Genomic DNA, 20,486 nt, shown 5'->3' on the forward strand with positions numbered 1-20,486 from the left:
CCCGGGGGGGTTCGGGGGGGCCGTGAGCGCAGCCTCGCCGCGGGGCCGGGGCCGGGGCGTTGTGAACCGTCGAGGAAACGAGAGGAACCGGGCGCTTTCCGCCGCGCTGCAGCGCGTTCCCGCATCACAACGCGCACGGAAAGCACGCACGTTCATCAGACTTATTTTATACATTGTATATAAGGAGATATAGATAGAAAGAGACCGTATTTATTTTATATACATGCGCTATATATGTACGTGTATTCTCTGCTTCTCTCCATTCCCCGCAGGGGTTTTCTTGTCGCCTCAGGGCTCCTTCTCCCGGCTCGGAAGCTTTTCCGAAAAGATCCCGATTTTGGGGACTTTCCTCCCCAAGCCCGAGGGCAGCGGGACGGTACGGCCGCCCCCCCCCCCCCCCCCCCCCCTCCGTCCCCGTCCTGCGCGATCGCGCTCCGGCTCGGCCGCACCGCGGAGCGGCGGGGGGGGACCCGGGGGGGGGGCCGCTGCCGGGCCCGGAGCCCCCCGGTCCCTGCGGCTCAGCCCCCGCAACAGGTACCTCCGCTCCCGGGGGCTGCGGGCACCCGCCGCGCCCCGGGACAGGCAGGGGTGGGGACAGGCAGGGACGGGGACAGGCAGGGGTGGGGACAGGCAGGGATGGGGACAGGCAGGGGTAGGGACAGACAGGGATGGGGACAGACAGGGACGGGGACAGACAGGGATGGGGACAGACAGGGGTGGGGACAGGCAGGGACGGGGACAGGCAGGGGTAGGGGCTGGCAGGGATGGAGACAGGCAGGGACGAGGACAGGCAGGGATGGGTAGGGACAGGCAGGGACGGGGACAGGCAGGGGTAGGGACAGACAGGGATGGGGACAGGCAGGGACGGGGACAGGCAGGGATGGGGACAGGCAGTGATGGGGACAAGCAGGGACAGGGATAGACAGGGAGAGGTAGGGACAGGCAGGGGTGGGGACAGGCAGGGATGGAGACAGACAGGGATGGGGATGAGGCAGGGGTAGGGACAGGCAGGGACAGGGACAGGCAGGGACTGGGATGAGGCAGGGATGGGGACGAGGCAGGGATGAGGGTGAGGAAAAATGGGAAATGAGGCAGAGATGGGGACAAGGCAGGGAAGAGGACAAGGCAGGGACAGGTATGAGACAGGGACGGGGGTGAGGTAAAACAGGAGCCGAGGCAGGAACAGGGGACGAAGCGGGGACGAAGCAGGGACGAGGCAGGGACCTGCCGACCCCCAGCCAGACCAGGCAGCTGCTCGGGGCTCAGCGGGGACGGGCAGCGGGTCCCCGCAGGATGGAGCCCCCAGGCCTGCCCCTCGCCCACCCCGGATTGCTTGGGTCGTGCTGCGCTGGTCACTAAAATAATCCAAAGCGGCTCCTGTCCACCCAGGGCTGTTACACACACGGACACACAGACACACAGACACAGACACCCCCCCTGAGCGCTGGCCAGCCGTAGCCGATACCCATCACACAGACCTGTCCAAGGGAAACACCTGCATCCGCTGCCCCCAAACCCACCCCGCTCCAACCAAACCCCAGCACTGTCCTGGGCACAAAGCCACCCCCATGGCAGGTGCCACGCCTATGGCAGGTGCCACCCCGACAGCCAGCCTGGCTGGGGTGCGAGGCGGTGGCACCCCTTTCCCCGTGCCCTCCTCTCTAGCGCAGCTATAATTGCTGCTGTATTTATCCAAACTAGGAGGGGGTGGCAGAGAAAGACTTCGAAGAGTAATTTTCCGGGAATTCTCCTCGGTGTAATTGTCTTGATAATAAATCCAGACACTTAGCCTGTGTATGAATTGCTTTTTACCATTTTCATTTATTATTGAACACAGTGGGGAGAAGGGGAAACGCAACAGGGCTCTTTCTTGTGAGAGAGAAGGGGCGAAGGGGCCGAGGAGACGATTTCTCTGCAGATCCGGGAAACTGGATGTGTTCATCATCTTGTGCTCTGGTTTTTTTTTCCTCCCCTTAATACTTAGCCCGTTTCCCCACCCCCCACTTTTTTTGGGGGTATTGAAAACTAATTAAATAACCCGTTAGCTAACACGTTAAATTAAGATCCACTCTTGGATTTAATGATGTCTCCGGAAGAATTGACAGAAATGTGAAGACAGACTGTCAATAGATTCCTTCCCCTGGTTACACTGTATAAATGTGATTAAAACAGATCTCAAAGAAGGGTGTCCCGACACGGCACCCACGCAGGGATGGAGCCCTCGGGGCATCCGTGGGTGTCTGGAGACAAACATCTCCTGAAGTGGGTGCTGAGTGGGGGGATGGATGGCAGGACAACGCTGCTCCTCCCTGGGGGTGGCCCGCAGCGGGTTGGGGATGAGAAACCATGCTGAGACATGGTTTGGGTTGGAGCAAGACCCCAGCAAAGGCTCGTGCCTCTGGGGAAGGGGGAAGCATCCCTCGGCCGATGTCCCCAGCTGTCCCCCCGGCAGCCGGTGCGCTGTAGCACCGAGCGATGCTGCCCAGACGTGCTCCTCCGTCCCCAGCCCTTGGAGCGGTCCAGGGCAGGCTCGTGCTATGCGGATGGACGCCAAGCTGAGCCTTCGCTTTGTCCTGGCTCCAGCAATGCAAACAGTGGCTGGTACGGTGAGCGTACACCCATCGCTTGCTGCTTAAGCTCTCAGGTAAAGGTTACCTTAGCATCCAGGCTGAAAAAAATCAATGGCTGATACAGCATGAGATTCAGAAAGACAACATACATCTATCACTTAGGGATTCGATGGGCTTAGAATAGTCTTGTCAACAAATGATTGTTTAAACAGAATATCTCAACTGTTTATGGCACCCTTAATCCATACATCTAAGCACCACTGTAACATGTCGTGAGCATGGATTGCTCTGTAGAAACCTCTGTTGTTAGGTCCGGAGCTGCAGAACACTTAAGCATGTGCTTAAGTCTCTTAGACTTCAAATTAATCATGTACTTAAGTGTTTTGCTTGACGAGGCCGGGCCTAAGAACAGGGAAATACCTGTCATTATGTTAATGGATGAAGTTTTTTGTTTCCTGGCCTTCATTTATGTAGTGTATAAAGGGCTAAATGCACACACGTGTGCTCTGGACACCGAGTCTTCTGGCTGATTTATCCAGCCGGTGCACAAACAGAGCCTGTGTCGCCGGGCTATGGAGGTTATTTTGTAGCTCTTCCTTCTCCCCCGGGCTCTGGGGTCCTTGACGTGGCATTTCAGGGAGGCTTTGGGCCAGCGGAGCTGATGGTGGGGGGTGAAAACCCCCCAGGGGTTGTGAGTTAAATGATGCAGGGGGAAAGAGGAGAGGAGCAGATGGAGAGGGCTAAAAAAAAAGATGTGGAAGGGAGTGAAGAGCAAAAAGAGGCTGGAAAAGCATCGCAGACCCAGAGCAACAGCTACGGTGTCCACAGGGACCTGAGCAGGGAAAGCGAGGGAGGCCGGTGCCAGCTCCAACCAGCCTGGAGACCTTCTGGTGGGGACCCGCAGCCCCCGCGGAGCCCCAGCGCTGGCTGGCGCCCGGTGTCCCGCTGGTCCCTACACCGGTGGCTTGGCCATGACCTGGGGAGCAAACCCCAACATTGTCATCCCCTTCTTGCGTCTGTCACCTGCCCAGGCTGCTCCGAGGTCTCTGGGGCAGGGGAGATCTCTTGCTGTGGGCTCCGCTCTCAACACGTGCCTCATGTTAATTATACAACAAATTTAAGTGTGTTGGGAAGGGGGAGATTCTGTTTCCTCCCCCAAATAACTGCAGCTTCAAATTGAATTTGAAAAGAGGCTTTCAGGTGTTTGGGGGCTTGCAAGGGGACAGGGGCTTATGAAAACACAAGACCTGCAGAGCAAAAAATACAGCGAGAAAGAAGAGAGAGCAAAATAAATAAAGGAGCATTAAAGCATGTATCAATATTTCTCCTCAAAATGTAGAATGCATTTTCTTTCCTGAAAAATTAATAACCTCACTTTGTCAATGGACTCTTTCCCCCTCCCCACTTCCCCTCCCTCCCGCTCGCCTCCCCTCCTCTTCCTCCCTCTCCTTGTCTGCAGAAGACGTTCAATGAAAAACAAGCAGAGAATAAAAAAAGTCAGTTAATCCTCAGCAGTTCCAGACTTGAGCTTTTTCATGGCCTCTCAGGGTTCATCTCCCAGCCACACGATCTCTGCAGAGAAGGGGAACCCTCCCCGACGGCTGCTGGCCGGCTCCTGGCTCCGGTTCAACCGTGCATCTTCAGACAGCGCAACGCCCGGTGTGCTGCGCTCGGGAAAATCAGAGGCCATGGCCTCAGTTCCCCTGGGGGGAGTCCCCACGCAGCCTCAGTCAGTCCGAAGGAGGTCGCGGGGAGAGATGGGGTAATTGCCAAAAGGATTTGGGGACTCGGCCCGGGTGTTCCGGCGAGACTCAGCCAGACGCCTGCAAGGACCAAGCGCCCGGTGCATGGGATGCTGAAGCTTATGTCTGCATTTAATCTCCACCTTAAAGCCAAGCAGCTAAATAAATGATGCATCCCCTGAGCAGTCTTGCTGGAGGGGACCGGGGTAAGTCCTTCCCGAGATCCCACCTCCCTCTTTTCCAAGCTCAAACCCAGCAGCCGGTGCCCGAGCCGAGGGAGACCCTCACCACCCCCGGGAAGCCTGGCCGGGCTGGAGGCAGCGCCTGGGCCCCTTCTTGTGGGACCTTCCCCGGGGCTCCCTGAGCAGCCGGCAGAGACGTCGTCGGCAAGAATCCCTATTCACCAGCACTTCAGCACATGCTTAACTTCAGCCGGTTATGAAGTGCTTTCCGTGCCAGCGTGGTGCCTGGAAGGCTGAGGGAGGCTGGGGGAGGGATGGCCGTGGTCCTGCCCGCTGTGGGGACACCACGAGGGGCTCAAGCTGGGGATCAAACCCGCTCCCCGTCACTCTGGCATCCAGTGGCTCTTGAAGGCAGAGCAGTTCGGAGGCTGCCAGACCCGGAGAGCCGGGGAGAGGCGGTCGGGAGAGCAGGGGAGTATCCGCCCTGCCAGCATGCCGTGGCTCAGGATCAAACCCGAAGCTTTCTGTGGTGGCGAAGACCAGGAATATTTTCCCGAGACGCTGCTCAGCTCTTGGGGCCAGTGGAGAGCTTGTCAAATATTGAGCAGGCACGTCAATGTTGCAAGCTCTAAGTGAAAGCAAAAATCAGTTAATGGTCTTCCCAAGCCGTCCTCTTGGCGTGGGGAGTCCTCGCAGAACCTGGGGTGGACGATTCGCGAGGGGTTGATGCGCTGCTTAGTAAAGTGATCATTCAGCAGCCATTAACATGTGTATAAAACAAAATATCCGAAAAATCCCAGTGGGAAGAGGAAAGCACTGCCCCGATTCGAGGAAGTGGTGCTATTCATCAGAGCCCGTAAGTACCCGCTTAAACCCCCCTGGAAATTTGGAGAAGAGTTTTGGGACCTGACAGGAGATGGGTTCCTCCTTCTGTGAGAATTTATGTGAATTTTATGTTCTTCAATTAGGAAAAAAATCAAGCAATTGAAAAAAAAAAAAAAATCAAAACCATTACAGACATTGTCAATCAAAGCAGGTGGTTTTGACAAGCTTTAAAGTTGTAGCTGAATTTAAGCTTGGGCGGTTTTTCAAATTTCCTTTTAGTGTAAATTAATAATAATTTAAAAACAAAAATAAAATCACAGGGAGCTGGAAGAGGAAAATTGTTCTTTTGGAAAATGTTGAAACAGGACAATTTGATGACTCCCACTCTTCTCATGTGGCCAACGAAATGTTTGGAAGGGGTATTTAATGAAACAGCTGGCTCCATTGGGAAAAGGATTTGTTTTGATGAAGTAGCATTTTTCCGATTTTTCCAAACTTTTGGAGTATCCCCGATCTCTGCTCGATGGGGAAGGGCGTTCGCTGCTCCCAGGAGTGGAGCCCTACACTGACAGGGCTCTCAACCTGTCGTCCCTCTCCTCCGAGGTTTGTGTCCTGACTTCCTCCAGGGGAAAAATTAGTGTAGGACAAGAAATGTGAAGGACGCAACTGCAGAGGAGAAGAAAATTCTAGCTGCAGAGTCAGGACGACTCTTTATGCCAAAGGACTTGGCTCCTTTTGTCACCCTGTGGCAGGATGGGGCTCACAGCTGAAATTCAGCCCTACCTGGATGCCTGCGTGTAAAGTCTGAGTGAGAGATCGTAACCCTGCCTCGGGCTGAGTTACGTTCAACTCTTCTATCTGATATAAAACTACTGGAATTTTTAATTTACAATAAAATAATAATATATTCTTTAAAGATAATAATGTATCTTTAAACTAGGATAATAATATACATGTCCTCTGATGCTTCTTCCTTTGGCTGAAGGATGCAAGGTGAGATGAGGGTCTATCAACCAGCACACCGTATCTGGCGGGTCAGATCCAAGACCCATCCAGCCTGGTTTCTTGTCTCCCTTGGTGAGCCGTGGTCTACCCAGATGCAATGCAGATACTCGTTGGAGGGTGCTGGTCTCTTCTCCCAAGTGACAAGTGATAGGACAAGAGGAAATGGCCTTAAGTTGCACCAGGAGAGGTTTGGATTGGATATTAGGAAAAACTTCTTCACTGAAAGGGTTGTCAGACACTGGAACAGGCTGCCCAGGGAGGTGGTTGGGTCACCATCCCTGGAGGTATTTAAAAGACGTGTGGATGAGGTGCTTAGGGACATGGTTTAGTGGTGGACTTGGCAGTGCTACGTTAACGGTTGGACTTGGTGATCTGAAAGGTCTTTTCCAACCTAAATGATTCTATGATTCTACTTGTTGACTCACCTTTCCATCAGGAATGGGTTAGTGAGCTTCTCCACTGCAGGTTGACCCTGAACTGTTAAGACAGAGAGCCCAAGAGTCATTTGTTAAACCCAAAAATTAAGCAAAGAGGTGACCCAAAGAACTCCTGACCCAGTGGTAATATGGACATACCGGTGTGGGGGACCCTGAGATTAAGTGGAGTCAAACAGGCTGCACCGAGGGCTGAGGGTTGGGATCAGAGGTCCATCCTTGCTGAGCAAACACCGGTCTCATGTTTTCTGTCTGGGAAGCATCTTTGCATGTGAATTACCTCTTGTGGTAGCTAATAAAAGCGGTTGGCTTTGATGACCCTGGAGAAATGTGGCTTTTCCGGGCTTTTGAGGGAGCCAATCAGCACTTGTGGAAATGAGGCCACTTCACATAGGTGTCTCCGAGGGAAAGCATCCACTTGTGAGCACTTGTGGTCTGGTATTAACCTCTCTGTCCTTCGGTCTCGTGAAGATAATCACAAAATAAGGATGGTAAAGCTCTTGTACGAAGACTTTGGGATCTCGATACGACATCATCTAGGGGCTGTAGCAAAAGGCATCTTTAGAAGACACGCACACACGTGAGATGCATGTATCTAGGGTGGGATGGATTGAGAACAGGATCAATATCTGTACAGTAAATACTCTACAGCACCTGGGAAACATCCACCCCACCCCCGATCTTCATCCGACGAAGAGAAGCAAAGCCTGGGTACCACTTTTAGGATGAGCTGTTGGAGGCTGCAAAGATGACGCCGTTGGGGAGGCCATGGGAGCGAGAGCTGAGAGGCTTTTGTGGCGGTGAGATTTGCCTAATGAATGGCTCTTTGGAGAGGAGGGATGGACCTTGTCTACACACAAAATTGCAAGCCAAAATTGGTCTTGTGTAGACACTCTTAAATCATTTTAAAGCAGGTTGGTATTGGTTTGTATAATTCGATTCCTTTACCAAAGCGAAGCGAAATCGATGCAAATGGGGTTTACATTGATTTCAGTACATCCGCACAAAGGTTTTGCCCCAGTTTAATGAAATCAGTTTAAAAACACACCTTTAGCTAAACTGGCATAACTTTGTGTCCGGCCAAGGTGAGAGAGAGAGGGAGAAGGAAAGAAGGCAGCATGATCTACCCTAAAAAGAGGCGAGGGGGAAGTGTTGATGAAGTACATGTGCAGCAGCGAAGCCCCCGTTTGAGCAGGCTGCAGTGGCGCAAAGTGATAAGGAATGGGTCAATATAGTTTTCTCAAAGATTTTTTTTAAAGAAAGGTTAAATGTGAGGTGATATCGATTTCCCTTTTCTCCCCGTCCCTCCTCTCGCCACCCCCGGCCCCTTCCCCTCCTCCCTGCCCTTTCCCCACCTCCCCGCGGCCCGGAGCCATCCTTGGAGGAGGAATCGCAGCCCAAAGTGGCCAAGTGACCAGGGAGGACCACGGCGCCCGGCCGCAGCGCTGACCAATGGCCGCCCAAAGGAGCCCCCGTTGCTTAGCAACCCGCTGCAGAGAGAGAGGCAGAGAGCGCAAAAAGATGGATTTTCAGATTGCAGCAGCCAAGCAGATCAATTCTGCAACATGGGCTACAGTGGCCAAGCGGAATCTCTCTTGCTCCCAGCAGGTATTGATCCAGCCATGCTATAGGCATTGAATGAGCTCTAATAAGTCCTGAGTAAACAGGAACAAGGACTTAAGTGATAGCCCAGCAGTCAAACATCAACTCCCTTTGTCTTCTTCTTCCTCCTCCTCTTCTTTTTTGTTTTTTTAATTGCTGAAGGTTTTGCAAGAAAAGGACAATAAAGTTTATTGATAGAAAAATAAAGAGTCAGAATATCACGTCGTTCGCAGGCTGGGAGGGGTTGGAGAGGAAAAGAGTCTGCCTCAAAAATCCAGGTTGGCTTTGCAGAGTGGTGACCCATGGGCACACGCGGTGAACGTGGCTCCCAGCTTCCCTGAGCTTCCCTGGGCATGTCCAAGACTCAATGACGAGGTCCTTCAAAGTGAGTTTTGCCAGGGACAGGCTCATGAGGGAGTGCGGGTGTCCGGAGCTGCCCATTTGAAGCAGACACGGAGATGGGCACACTCAGGAATTTGGGCTCAGGTGATGAGTCTCCTCCAGATCTCCAGGGCTTTGGAAGGGGAGATTAAAACTCCCTGCAGGGAAAAAAACCCAGGCCAGCCTTCAGCAAAATTCCCCCTTTGTAGATGCCAGGGTAGGCAGCAAAGCTGCGTGTGAATGCTGCAGAGCCTGAAGGACACGTCCAGAGCTGCAGGATGCTCGGGAAGAGGAAGGGAGCAGACCTGACTTTGGTTACGAGAGGGGCTTTGTTTGCTGCAGGGAGATGCCAAGGCTGAGAGCAGAACCAGGTGAGAAGGAGTCTGGGCTGATCCAGGACTCTGACGTCAAAGAAAGGGACACAGGGCAGCGTTAGGGGGGACACAACCAAGCTTGAAGGACCTGCTTTTGTGGGAAGTGTGTGGCTGAGACCAAGGAAGAGCCCAGATAAATTCAACTGATGAAGACTTGATTTGGTGGGTCCCAGGCACGCAGCCGGGGCCAGGCTTGGGCAAAAACCTCCATTGCTTGGGGTTTTCCAGCTGCCCTCTTCTCGGGGGCTGTAGCGACCAGCCCATTGCAGGCCAAGAGCCTGGAAAACACCCTGTGGGTGTGTCAGAACCCACTGCACTGTCCCTGTCCCTGTCCCTGTCCCTGTCCCCCTTCCACCCCTCCCCATGTGGCTGTTTCACGCCCCGCTCCATCCCCACGCCTCCTCCTGCAGCATCTCCATCCCCTCTTCCTCATCTCCTTCCCAGCCTTCACCTCCCTGCAGTGAGGAGCCCCACGGGCTCAGGACCCTCCAGCTATTGTTCCCCCATCTCTCTTACCTGTTCTCTCCTAAATCTCCTAAATTTCTACCTCCAGCTCCGTGCCACGTGAAGCCTCCAGCCACTGCCGTCACCCAACTGAATAATTGATGCGGTCAGTGCGGTTAAATCGTCGGCAGGAAGGGCAAGGCTCCCATCCAAAGGGCTGGATGCTGCTCTCCAGCATCGCTGGCAATTCCCAAGTGACACCAATTAAATACCTGGAGCTGCTCCAGATTTATGCCCGTGTAACCGAGATCACAGGCCAGGTCTGCCTCCAGCGATTACGGGACCAGGGAAATGAGAGCCCTTTGCTTGCACTCTGAGATCTCTCAACCCACATTTCAGCAGCCTTCGTCATAACAGGGCTGATAATTAATTGATCTGATATTAAGGTGGCTGGCTCCCGCGCTCACCCGAGCTCCCTGCTGCAGTTTAACACCAGTTAAATCAAGTGAGTCCTTGAATCTTTAACGTGATCCGTGCTGAGAGGGAGCAAAAGGGAGGGAGACAGGCACCTCCGTGCAGATGCACATGGGCACGGGTGCATGTGCGCGTGTTAGCGAGTGTCCACACGTGTGTCTCGATTGCTCTGGAGGTGGGACAAGGAGAAAATAGACAAGCACTGGCCCATCCCCAAAGATGTTTGCCGTTTTCCAAGAAGAGAGAAGATGCAGTCTCTTTTTCCAAAGGTTTCTGCATTTCAAAGTAATATCAGAAGGGCTTGAAGCTTAATCTTCGTTACCCAGGAGGCTGTAGGAATCAGGCAAAAGGAGAAAAAAATCGAATCGATAAGGCAGTATGAATTTATTCCCAGGGGGGTCCGAGGCACCAATATTTTCTCTCCCCTCTGTTAAAGAGATAGCTCCAGCCCGATGCAGAGGCCCCTCACGCGTTCGGTGCAGGAGTTATGCCGCGACAGTGGGTATGATGACATGGGGGATAAAAATCATGGGAGGTTAAAGGGTATCACCCGGAGGGCTGGAAGGAAAACTCCCGACCAGTCCCCAGTAGCAAATGATGTCTTTTATTTGCAAATGGTTTCCCGCATCCCTTGACTAGGAATGCGGGGAGAAGGGCAGGGATGATGAGGGGAAGAGGCGCTGGGATGCTGAGCAGGTCCCAGGGCTCCTGAGGTGGAGATGTGGGAGGACTGAAATACCTGCAGGCCCCGTGGTGCTGGGATTCACCTAAGCTGGTGCCCCGTAGCTGAGCCTCAGCTCCCTTTGAGGGGATTGATAACTGCAGAAAGGACTCATCCCAACCACAGATCCAGGCTGAAGGCAGTGGGATGCACAGTTCTGGGGAGATCCAGGTCAAGTTTAACATTAAACTCATCACCCTGAGGAGCCCACCTTGGGCAGGAGCCCACAGCATCCAGGGCTCAGCGCGACCAAAGCAGGGAAGTCTCCAAGCGCTCAGTGCTCATGTCCTGCCCATCAGAGCCATGTCCTCGGGCCTGTGAGCCAGCCCCAGACATACCAGGAGAGTAAACCAGAAACACAGCAGTTCATCTGCACACCAAAATCAGTCGAAGCTTCGCTTCATCGCCCACTGGCGGGAGCGTGAAGCCCCCGGTGTCCCAGGGTACGTGGGTCTCCTCTCCCGGCATAAGCAAAGACGGGCTGTGCGCATGGCTGGCGGTGGAGGAGGAGACCAGCGTGGTCCCAGGTCTCACCTCGCTTCTCTGCCGCAGGTTCTTGCCCTTCAGCAACAGCACGGGGAGATGCTGACCCTCCGGGGCCAGTCTGGCTCCACGGTCACTGTTGGTGGCTGCTCTGCCGGGGGCTTCTCCTCCCCAAGCTCTGGCTTTGGCCAAGGTCTCCTGGGGATGAGCAGCATGGAAACACCAAGGATGGTGAAACTCACCTTCCCACCCTGGAAAAAGCTACTTCTGCAGCCAGAGGGGAGGGATGCATCCTTCTCTCCATGCTGCCAGAGCCGAGCCAGTATCTCCCTGTTCATACTGGGAGAAAAACCCCTCCTTTTCACTCGGGCCACCCAAAGCTCAGGCTTTTCCTGCATAAACCAAGTTTGGGGAAGCCTCAGGGACTCCACAGCCCTGAGCAAACCCTCCTGGGGCTGCATCACCATCACATTAAATCCGCTGGAGCATCAAACCAGGCACAGCCGGGGGAGCTGCGAGTTGGAGCTAAGTTGTATTTCCTGAATTTTGGGAAGGGCAGCGGGATCATGGGCTGAGCGGGGCTGGGATGGCGGGCGAACAGCGCGGCGGGTATTTATGGCCTCTTGCTGCACGGCTCTAACCAGAGCTATCAGCTTCCCACCACAATGCGCCCAATCGTTTGAAATTTAAAACAAAATGTAAAACAAGGAATAATGGTAACAAAAAAGGCTTAATTAATTGAAGTAAATTGCATCACAATAGTGATTTCTCAGTAACACAGCTAAGTGCCCCATTATTCTGATTTCACTCAGTATTCATGGATACTAAATAAATCACAGGCCCTCCACTTACAGACTGCTGCAGAAGGGCAGGGGGATGGGGGTCCTGCCATCTCCTCGGTCTATATGTCGATAACCCCAGCACTTCCCGAGTGTCCGCCTTAAATGGCAGCCAGAAAAATTACCGTCAAAATAAATTAATTGTCCAGCAGGTTTTTTTCCTTCCTTTTTTTTTTAACCTTTGGAAAAATTTCCCCTGGAGATTCACTAGGAAGCTTTTTCCCTCCTTGCTTCCCCTCAGTGCTGCCCTGGTCTGTTTATCAATATCCTATTAATACCAGTTTATTTGAAAACATTTATTTTCCCACTGCTCGGGCAGCTTGGCTGCCCCCAGAAGCGATCAGTTCGGCTGAGCTCGGTACCGTAGCCCTGTGGTTGGCAGCTCCCTGGGCATCATTTGGCAAGTGGTTTGTTGGAAAGAATGGGTGAGCTGGCACCCGGTGCCCGAGACCACGGTGAGGGCCAGGGACAGCCTATAAAGCGGCTTGAGGAGCACATGTGGGAGCTAAGCAAGAATTTGCTCGTGGCTTTGCTCTTTCCTCCCGTGTCCATGCTTTATCCAGGGCTGATACTGTTTCAGGAGCAGATTGGAGCCCTGCTAAGTGCCAGCCCGGAGAAGCTTGGAGCTGATGAACTGCTGTTTTGGGTGGTTTGATGGGCTGCCAAGCTGGAAAGATGGCCCTAAAGCTGAGACCAGGAGGAAGATGCTGGACCGCAGCCCTGCAGGCACATCCCCTCGACGCCTGGAGCGGGGTCCCGCATCCCAGCATCCCCAGCACAGACCCCATCGGGACGCTGGCAGCGGCTTTGTTCTCCTGCCCTTGCTAACCGAGCCAGGCTGGGAAGCACTGTTGGATGTACCAAGCGTGTGCAGCCCAGAGGCATCTCCTTCAGGAGCCTAATGATGGAAAAACACCTATTAGGTGCTGCAGCCCCGTCCCTCCTCCCTGCCGGCGCAGGGCTTGGTACAGCCAGCATTGATTTCGATAGCAGGTCAATGGAAATCAGCAGCGGGGAGGCACAGGGGTGTGTGCAGACCCTGCGATAAAGAGGCTTCATCAGCCCGCGGCTCAGCGGGATCCCACCCTGGGATCCGCTCTCGGGATCTCATCAGTGTCCCCAGCTGCTGCGCGGTGCCCAGGGTCCCCAGCGGCTGCGTCCCCTCTCTGCCGCGGGTGGCTGCATGGAGAAGGTGACGTTACGCAGCCAGTGCTGTGGTGTTAGCACTCGGGCACGGCGGGAGAGGGGACGTTGGCTTTTCCCTCTCTCCTCTTCTCAAAAGGAACGTGCCCTCCCTCCTCTCAAGGATCCCCTGAGCCCCCGTCCCCAAATCCCACCTACGGCCAGCCCAGCCATCTCACCACTGTGCAATTCTTATGGAGGGGCTGCTGTTGCAAGCAGTCCAGGAATCAATTAATCAATCGCAATCAAGATCCCAGGGTGTAATCATAATTAATGTTCAGCCCTGATTGATCATGTCATGGTTTTGCTGTGTTCACGTGAGCTGGGGTGATAAAACCGACTGTTTAATGGTGCTTTTGGAGATCCCTTCCTGTTCCCAGCCCTCCCCAGGGCTGTCCCCTCTCCTGCAGGAGGGACAGAGGTGACCCCCCAGGAGACCCAAGGAGCCATTTGGGGAGGGGGACAGCACGGTGGGGCCTCGGGGGGGCTGGCTCTGCTGGGAGCAGGCAGTCGCGGGGTGTTTGTGCACAGGGTGGGTGACAGCAGTGCTCCGGGAGGGCACCCCTGCCATGACGGAGAGCATCAGGATGACACCCATAGGGTGGGTGTCACCACTGGGTGCCTCAGGGGGCACTGGGGGGGGATCAGCGGCCCCTTCCCCAACTCGTTGCTCCCAGGAGTGGCTCCCAGCTGTGCAGGTCTCTGTCCAAACGAAATCACCGGAGCCGGCAGACGCTGGCTGGGAGCCCTCTGAATGTCACAAACACGGTGTAACTAGACTTGGATCAATCCATCAATGCGCAGCGGTGGTTAAATAGTGCTGTGTTCACCTCCCTCCAATTAAACTATCATTTCTGATAGATCCCTTTGTGTCTCCGTCTCCCCGCCGGGCCCCTCTGGCCGAGGGCGATGGCTCGGAGGGTGCTCTCTTCTGCCGCAGCCGGATCGACGCCGGCCGTGGGCATGGGGCATTGGAGGGATGCGGAGTTTCCTTCACGGCCTGTGCCGTGCTCGCTTGCTGCCACGCTCGGGAGCCCGGGAGAGGATGAGTCCTGGGGAGCACCAGCGCAGCCGGGAGCGGTGGGGAAGCAGACGGCTCTGCTGCTGGCGCGTTTCTCCTGCATCTCGCTGTGCTGCTCGGTGATCCCTACCCGTGGCTGCGGCAGTGGAAGCGGTCCCGCTCCCTGAGCTGCTGGGTGCTCTTTGCTTTCTCCCCGCCTGGGGAGTGGGGACCCCACGCCGGAGCTGGCACCGGCTCCAAACTCTGACCTCCTTTGCAGGTCAGAGCTGCTTCCTCAGCACCCTCCCGAATCAGCTGGGGAAATGCAGCGGCTGGGGCTCAGCTTGGCTGCGAGTCCGGTCCCTCTGGTCCCAGCGGGGATTCAGGGCATGGCTCAGCCCCATCCGAGCCCCCCCGAAAGCACAGAGCCCCCCGCTGCTGTGCAGAACTTTGCCCTTAGCCTTGCGCTAGTGGTTTGGCGGAGCTTCTCACCGGGATGTTGAGATTTCTCCTCCTTTCTCCCTTCTGAGGGGCTGCGTGGGGGTGCCAGGCCGGGGGGTCTCACCGGGAGCCGTCCCGCGGGGTGCGGGAGGTTGGGGAGCGCCCGGGGAGCGCGGTGGCAGCAGGGCCTGGCGGGAACCCACGAAGCAGAGCCGGGTATTGATTTCCCATCGATCCCATGCAACCACATTCTGCAGCGGCTGCTGTCCTACATTTCAATCCCACACCTTCGCCTCTGACTTTAATGGGCTTCATCACAGCCCAAAGCTTTATTTAACCAAAAGGGGAGGGAGCCAGCAGGCAGCTGCCAGAAATCAGAGCAACGCGGCCCCCGGGGTCTGCCCGGGCACAGCCGCATCCTCCAGATCCCTCCCAGCTGCAGGGAGCTGTGAACAGGCTCCCCAGGGTATTTGGGGGGATGCATGTGCACCCACGCACCCGCAGCCCTCAGCTCCGATGGGAGGGTGCTGCGGGTGTTGGTGAGAGCACCCTGCTCTCCAGCAGCTCTTCCACCTTGAGGTCTCTCTCCATCCCATTCTTGCTGTACCTGCACAACTCCATCTTCCAAACAAAGGGCTTCCACTGCTGCCGGAAGGGCAAAATTAAGCTCCACCTTAACGGGGATCTGCATAATTGTGTGTGCATGTGTAAGCGCTGCACACCCACCCACCCACCCCCAGATGTGAGGTTACAGACAACACGTACGCACCCACGACAACTGGAAGATGAATATGGAGGAGCTGGATCCGGTGGAGGATGCCTGCGTCTTGCTTGGGCGTTCCTCGAGCATCCATCACAGCAGCAGGCAGCCCCAGCGCCCGCGTGGCCCCATCAAGGCGGGCCGTAAGCAATCCTGATTTATCCTCCGTATCCCTCCCTCCCAATCGCATTTTTAAGCCTCCCTAGACCGCGGCCCTGTTCTCAGATGAAAGGAGACACAATCGTCCTTTTATATTTAAAGCTCTGCCCCGACGCACGCTGCCGAGGACCCCAGGCTGCTTCTGCGTGGCGGGGGGAGTTCAACTGGCTCATAGCACATCGATGTTATGGCAATCTGAAATGTTGGGAGCCAGATCCTGCAGGCAGCCCCGGGGCTGGGCAGCAGGCAGCCAGTGCAGGCAGGGGCGGGAAATACAGAGAGAAGCAGCGGGGATGGGGTCACAGCTTGGAGCATGAATGGAGAGGACAAACGCTTTGGTACGGCCATGGTCCAGGCAAAACCCGCTTGGACAGAAATCCCAAGAGATGGGCGAAGGAACCAGTGACAAGGAGGGATGGTTGGTGCTGGAGACCTGCTCAGGCACGCGGTCCTGGTAGAGGCAGGACTGTGTCCTTACCCTTCCTCCTCCTTCCTTTCCAGGTTTCCCTGGACTGTGCGGGTGGCAGGCACTGACGTGCCAGCTCCGCCTGGTGACTTCCCCCAGCATTATTCCAGCAACCCAAAAATGTCGCTCCAGAGGCTGCCGGTAGCTCAGGCAAGCCACAGCTGGGAGCAGGAAGGGATGGAGGACCTGGGAGCAGGATGGATGGAGGACTTGGGAGGACTTGGGAGCAGGAAGGGATGGAGGACCTGCGAGCAGGAAGGAGTGGAGGACTTGGGAGCAGGAAGGGATGGAGGACTTGGGAGCAGGAGGGATGGAGGATTTGGGAGCAGGAGGGATGGAGGACTTGGGAGCAGGAGGGATGGAGGACCTGGGAGGACTTGGGAGCAGGAAGGAGTGGAGGACCTTGGAGCAGGAGGGATGGAGGACCTGGGAGCAGGAAGGGATGGAGGACTTGGGAGCAGGAGGGATGGAGGACCTGGGAGGACTTGGGAGCAGGAGGGATGGAGGACCTTGGAGCAGGAGGGATGGAGGACTTGGGAGCAGGAAGGGATGGAGGACCTGGGAGCAGGAGGAATGGGGAGCAGGGCACTGGAAACACCTCAGGCTTTCCCTGCAGCAATGGGCTCACAGCCCAGCTCCACTGGTCCCTTTCAGGTCTCATCTCAGGAAACCTTTTAGTGCCAATTTCAATGGGAGAAACTCAAAGCCAAAGCCAGTCTCTTCCGAAGAGCCTCCACTGGCATCTCATCCTCCCCCTGTTCCAAGGCAGCTTGGAGGGGCCAGGGGTACCTTGCTGCTGAGCCGGCTCAGCATCTTCCAGCCCACGCGCCTGCTCTCCCTGGGGCAGAATGTGGATGCTGTGTTTATTTTTGATTTATGCCAAGCCGAAAAAGAAATACATTTTCTTCAATTATTAATCAGCGAGGTGTGAGAGGGGGACATGAGCTGGAAATTAACTCCATGACCTTTGGGGGTGGGTTTTTACATCCCTGCCTCCCTCCACTCTCGAGCCCAGTGCGTTTTACCAGTCAGAAACTGGGCTGCTCCTGTGAACAAACTCCCGGCAGATATCCCTCAGGCTGCTGAGGGTGTTGGGATGATGGGGAGGTCGTACGATGCAGGGACCCCAGCCCAGGCTATGTAGACATCCAAAGCTGTCCTGGCTCTGTGGGTGTGCATTCACACACCCTGTGCCTGAGCCCACAGGGTCTTTCTGATGCCAACCCACCTTCCCTGCTCTGCTCCGTCCCACCACAACTTTCTGGATGCCTCTGGGTATCTGACTGCCCCTTGATCCTGCCATGCACAGGTTCTTGGGCAGGATAGGACATCCCAATCTGCTCCTATGCAGCAACTGTCCTATAGAGAGATATGGGCTCTTGAGGGAGCAGGAATGGGTGCCCCACAGCTCCCCACATTCACATGGGTGCGCTCAGTGGGTTCCAAGGCAGGATGAGGACCACACCTACCTCTCCCTCCTTTGGTTCTTGGCTTCTGCTCTTGGCTTTGGATGGATGCCCAGTTTTAGGCATCTAAGGAGGCTTTGGCAAGAAAGCTGCTGGACAAGAGAGAGGAGGCTTTTTGGACTGCTCTGCCACCCTCCTGCCTCGAAAACACCCCCTGAGCCAACGTGCGAGGCCAGAGCTCAAACTGCCTCCCACAGAAGGCAAGACAGCCCCGAGGCTAGCAGGAGAACACAAAGTTGGCCTTGGGAAGTTGGAGCATCTCCGGCGCAGGCGTGCTCTCGCCTCCCTGCCCCCTCCTCTGCCTCTCCCTCCCTTCCCGAAAGCAGCACTGCGGCAGCACACACCAGCAAACTGATCAAGGCGAAAGGACTGATCAATAGGCGTATTGAGCACTTTTCAAGGTACGGTGATTTTTGCGGATTCAGTGCTAACCTTATGCCAGAGCCCCGAGCTACCTCCTCTCCCCCAGCACCGTCACCCCCAACACCAGCTGTGCTGCCCCCTCCCAACACACGTCCTGGTCACCCCCTCCAGGCTGGCAGGGGCACCCAGCCTGCTCCTAGGAGGAAGCAGAGACCTTGCAGGCTCGAGTCACTGGTGGGACTTTCAGCTGGAGGGAGAGGGAAGAGTTAGCGGCTCCCGGGGATATTTCTTCACAGTGGGTTCGTACTGCGGTCTTGGGGACCACCTTGCTCTGGGACAACTCGTGGGGTTCAGAGACTCTTAGAGAGGCGCACCTGAGCTGTGAGGTTCCCAGGGATGGGGACGGATGAGCTGGGGTCATCATGATGGTGGGAAGAGGAGGGCTGAGGACCACCTTTGCAGCTCATGGCGCTGAACCAAAGGCAGTGGTGGGAGGGTGGAACCTTCCAGCAGCCATCCTTCCCGGCAGTGTTTGGATGGAAAGGGCGGGATGAGTGAGGCCCTACCCCGCGCTCGGTGGCTTTGCAGGAGATCTGGCTAGAAGGGACCTCTCGAGGTCCTCAGCCCTGGCTGAGTGTTCCTGGGCCGCAGCTCCCAGGAGAAACCCATGGGATGTGCTCCTGGCTCAGCTGGGCTGGCTGAGAGCTGGATCGACACCGTCTGCGCTGAGGTTTTGATGGAAAAGGATCTTTGCATTTAGCATCTTCCAGCTTGCTGACAGCCCGCGAGGGGAGGGATCGGGAAGGCAGATAGCCCAGAGAGGCTGATAAGGTGCTTGGAAAGATAACACAGAAATTAAACAGAACTTCATGTTACGAGCTGCTGCTTTAAACATGTCCCAACCCCTTTGCTACCGAGGCATGGATAGATATTACACCTTGCAAGGTAAAAATAGCACATTTAATGAAGCTGGGAAAAAACGTCAATTGTATTTTGTTGGAATTGCAGAGACCTCATTTCCACGTCCCCCATGAAAATGCTTCGCCGTCGGAACGGATATGAAAGCCCCACATGTTGATTTGCAAAACGTGCTTTAAGCAAGAAAACCAGCAGAAATCAAACAAAAACCCAATGTTGTTCCCCACCCCTGGGTTTGACCTTTATTGTTCTCACACAGTTCAAGTTTTCAGATTTTGGTCACCTAGAAAAAAAACCACTACTGTATTTTAACCCTGCTGAATTTTTAACAGAAATTTGCCATCTAAACAGAATTCTGCTCCAAAATTGAAGGCGTTTGGGCGTGAATGGTGGAGGGGATGGGAGACCGGCCGGGGCTGCTTCCCTGTGCCTGGGGACACGTGCTGCTCCGGGAGGTGCAAATGCATTCACAGGGGAAGGGATGGACCGTTTGCCTCTACAATGCTGCCTTTGATTTAGGAGAAGGGAAATGTCTGTTTCTGGAGAGGAAGGAAATGTCTTTGCTCACTTTAAGCTGGAGGGAAGGATGTGTCCTGGCCCCCGTCCCAATGCCACTCCAGGCGGATGGTACTGGTATGGATTTTCGAGGGTGGAGAGCAGTGGGGAGGGTGAGGGATGCTACCTAATGCCATTTCATTTCACTTAGCAGCACTCCGCTCACGCAGTCTCCAATACACCCATCCGTCACGCTCCTCGTTAGGGAAAATCTATTTTAAAAATCTCTAATTTTTATTTTAAAGTCTAATAGAGCTCGGTGGTAATTTTCACTTTAAATAACGATTACGCGTTTCGAAGTACAAGGTGTGCTTGCGCGCTGGACCGAGTACCCGTGCCAGCAGCGAGAAGTGGTCCCTGGCTGTTCTATTCACTCAGGGCAGGACCCAAGTGATGGTGCTTGGTGCTCCACAAGTGTAATTCCTATTTGCACCCCTTATGTCAGTCCTTTTTATATTTAGAAGGAGGGGTTTGGGGCAAACTTTTTATTTGGAAGTGCCGACGCCAGGCCTGATGCAGCTCTTAAGCAGAGATGGTGACGCGAGCTCCATCGCTGCTTGCAGAGGGGCTTCGCTAAAGGAGCATCTCTGAAACCCAGACCACGATGTGGCACCTCCCAGGCAAAGCCGAAGGGGTCCCAAGAGCACCCTGAGAAAAAATGATGCAAGGTGAAAGGGGCTCAGTCCCTGAGGTTTCTGACCTTGCTGCCCACCTCCTCTCATCTCCCCTGCCCTCTCCTCCCCTCTGTCCCTGCCATTTCCCATCTCCCTGACCCCAAACGGTGAGCCAGGAGTCACCGCTGTGCACCTTGGAGAAGCCGGGCTGGCTCCGCAGAGTCTCGTGTCCCCGGCAAAGCCCTCTGCTGAAGAGTGGGTTTTCCCACGGGAGCTGCCAGCGTGCTCCCCGGGGAGATTGTCCAGTGGATCAGCTGGGGGAATCCTCTCACTCAGAGCATCGTCTACCCAGCCAGGATCTCCCGGTCTGGCCGGGGAGCTTGCAGTGCCCAAATAAAACACACGACAATGGCCGAGCTCTGCCGGGGGCTCTGCACATATTTGCAGCAGCCCAGCAAAAGACCTTGCAGGAACTGGAAGCTTTGC

General features: G+C 55.2%; 1 protein-coding gene across 1 annotated transcript in view; it reads right to left on the bottom strand.

The window, feature by feature from the left end:
- Window positions 1–4,296: 4,296 nt before the first annotated feature.
- The window catches only part of LOC132319851 (hepatocyte nuclear factor 6-like), a 62,363-nt gene continuing 46,173 nt past the window's right edge, over window positions 4,297–20,486 (bottom strand). The window contains exons 2-3 of the mRNA XM_059831646.1: window positions 6,750–6,801; window positions 4,297–4,393 (exon numbers count right to left, since the gene is read on the bottom strand). Coding sequence (XP_059687629.1) covers window positions 4,297–4,393; window positions 6,750–6,801 — 149 coding nt within the window. The remainder of the gene's footprint in view (window positions 4,394–6,749; window positions 6,802–20,486) is intronic.

This window comes from Gavia stellata, chromosome 32, assembly GCF_030936135.1.
Source record: "Gavia stellata isolate bGavSte3 chromosome 32, bGavSte3.hap2, whole genome shotgun sequence".
Classification (NCBI taxonomy): Eukaryota; Metazoa; Chordata; class Aves; order Gaviiformes; family Gaviidae; genus Gavia; species Gavia stellata.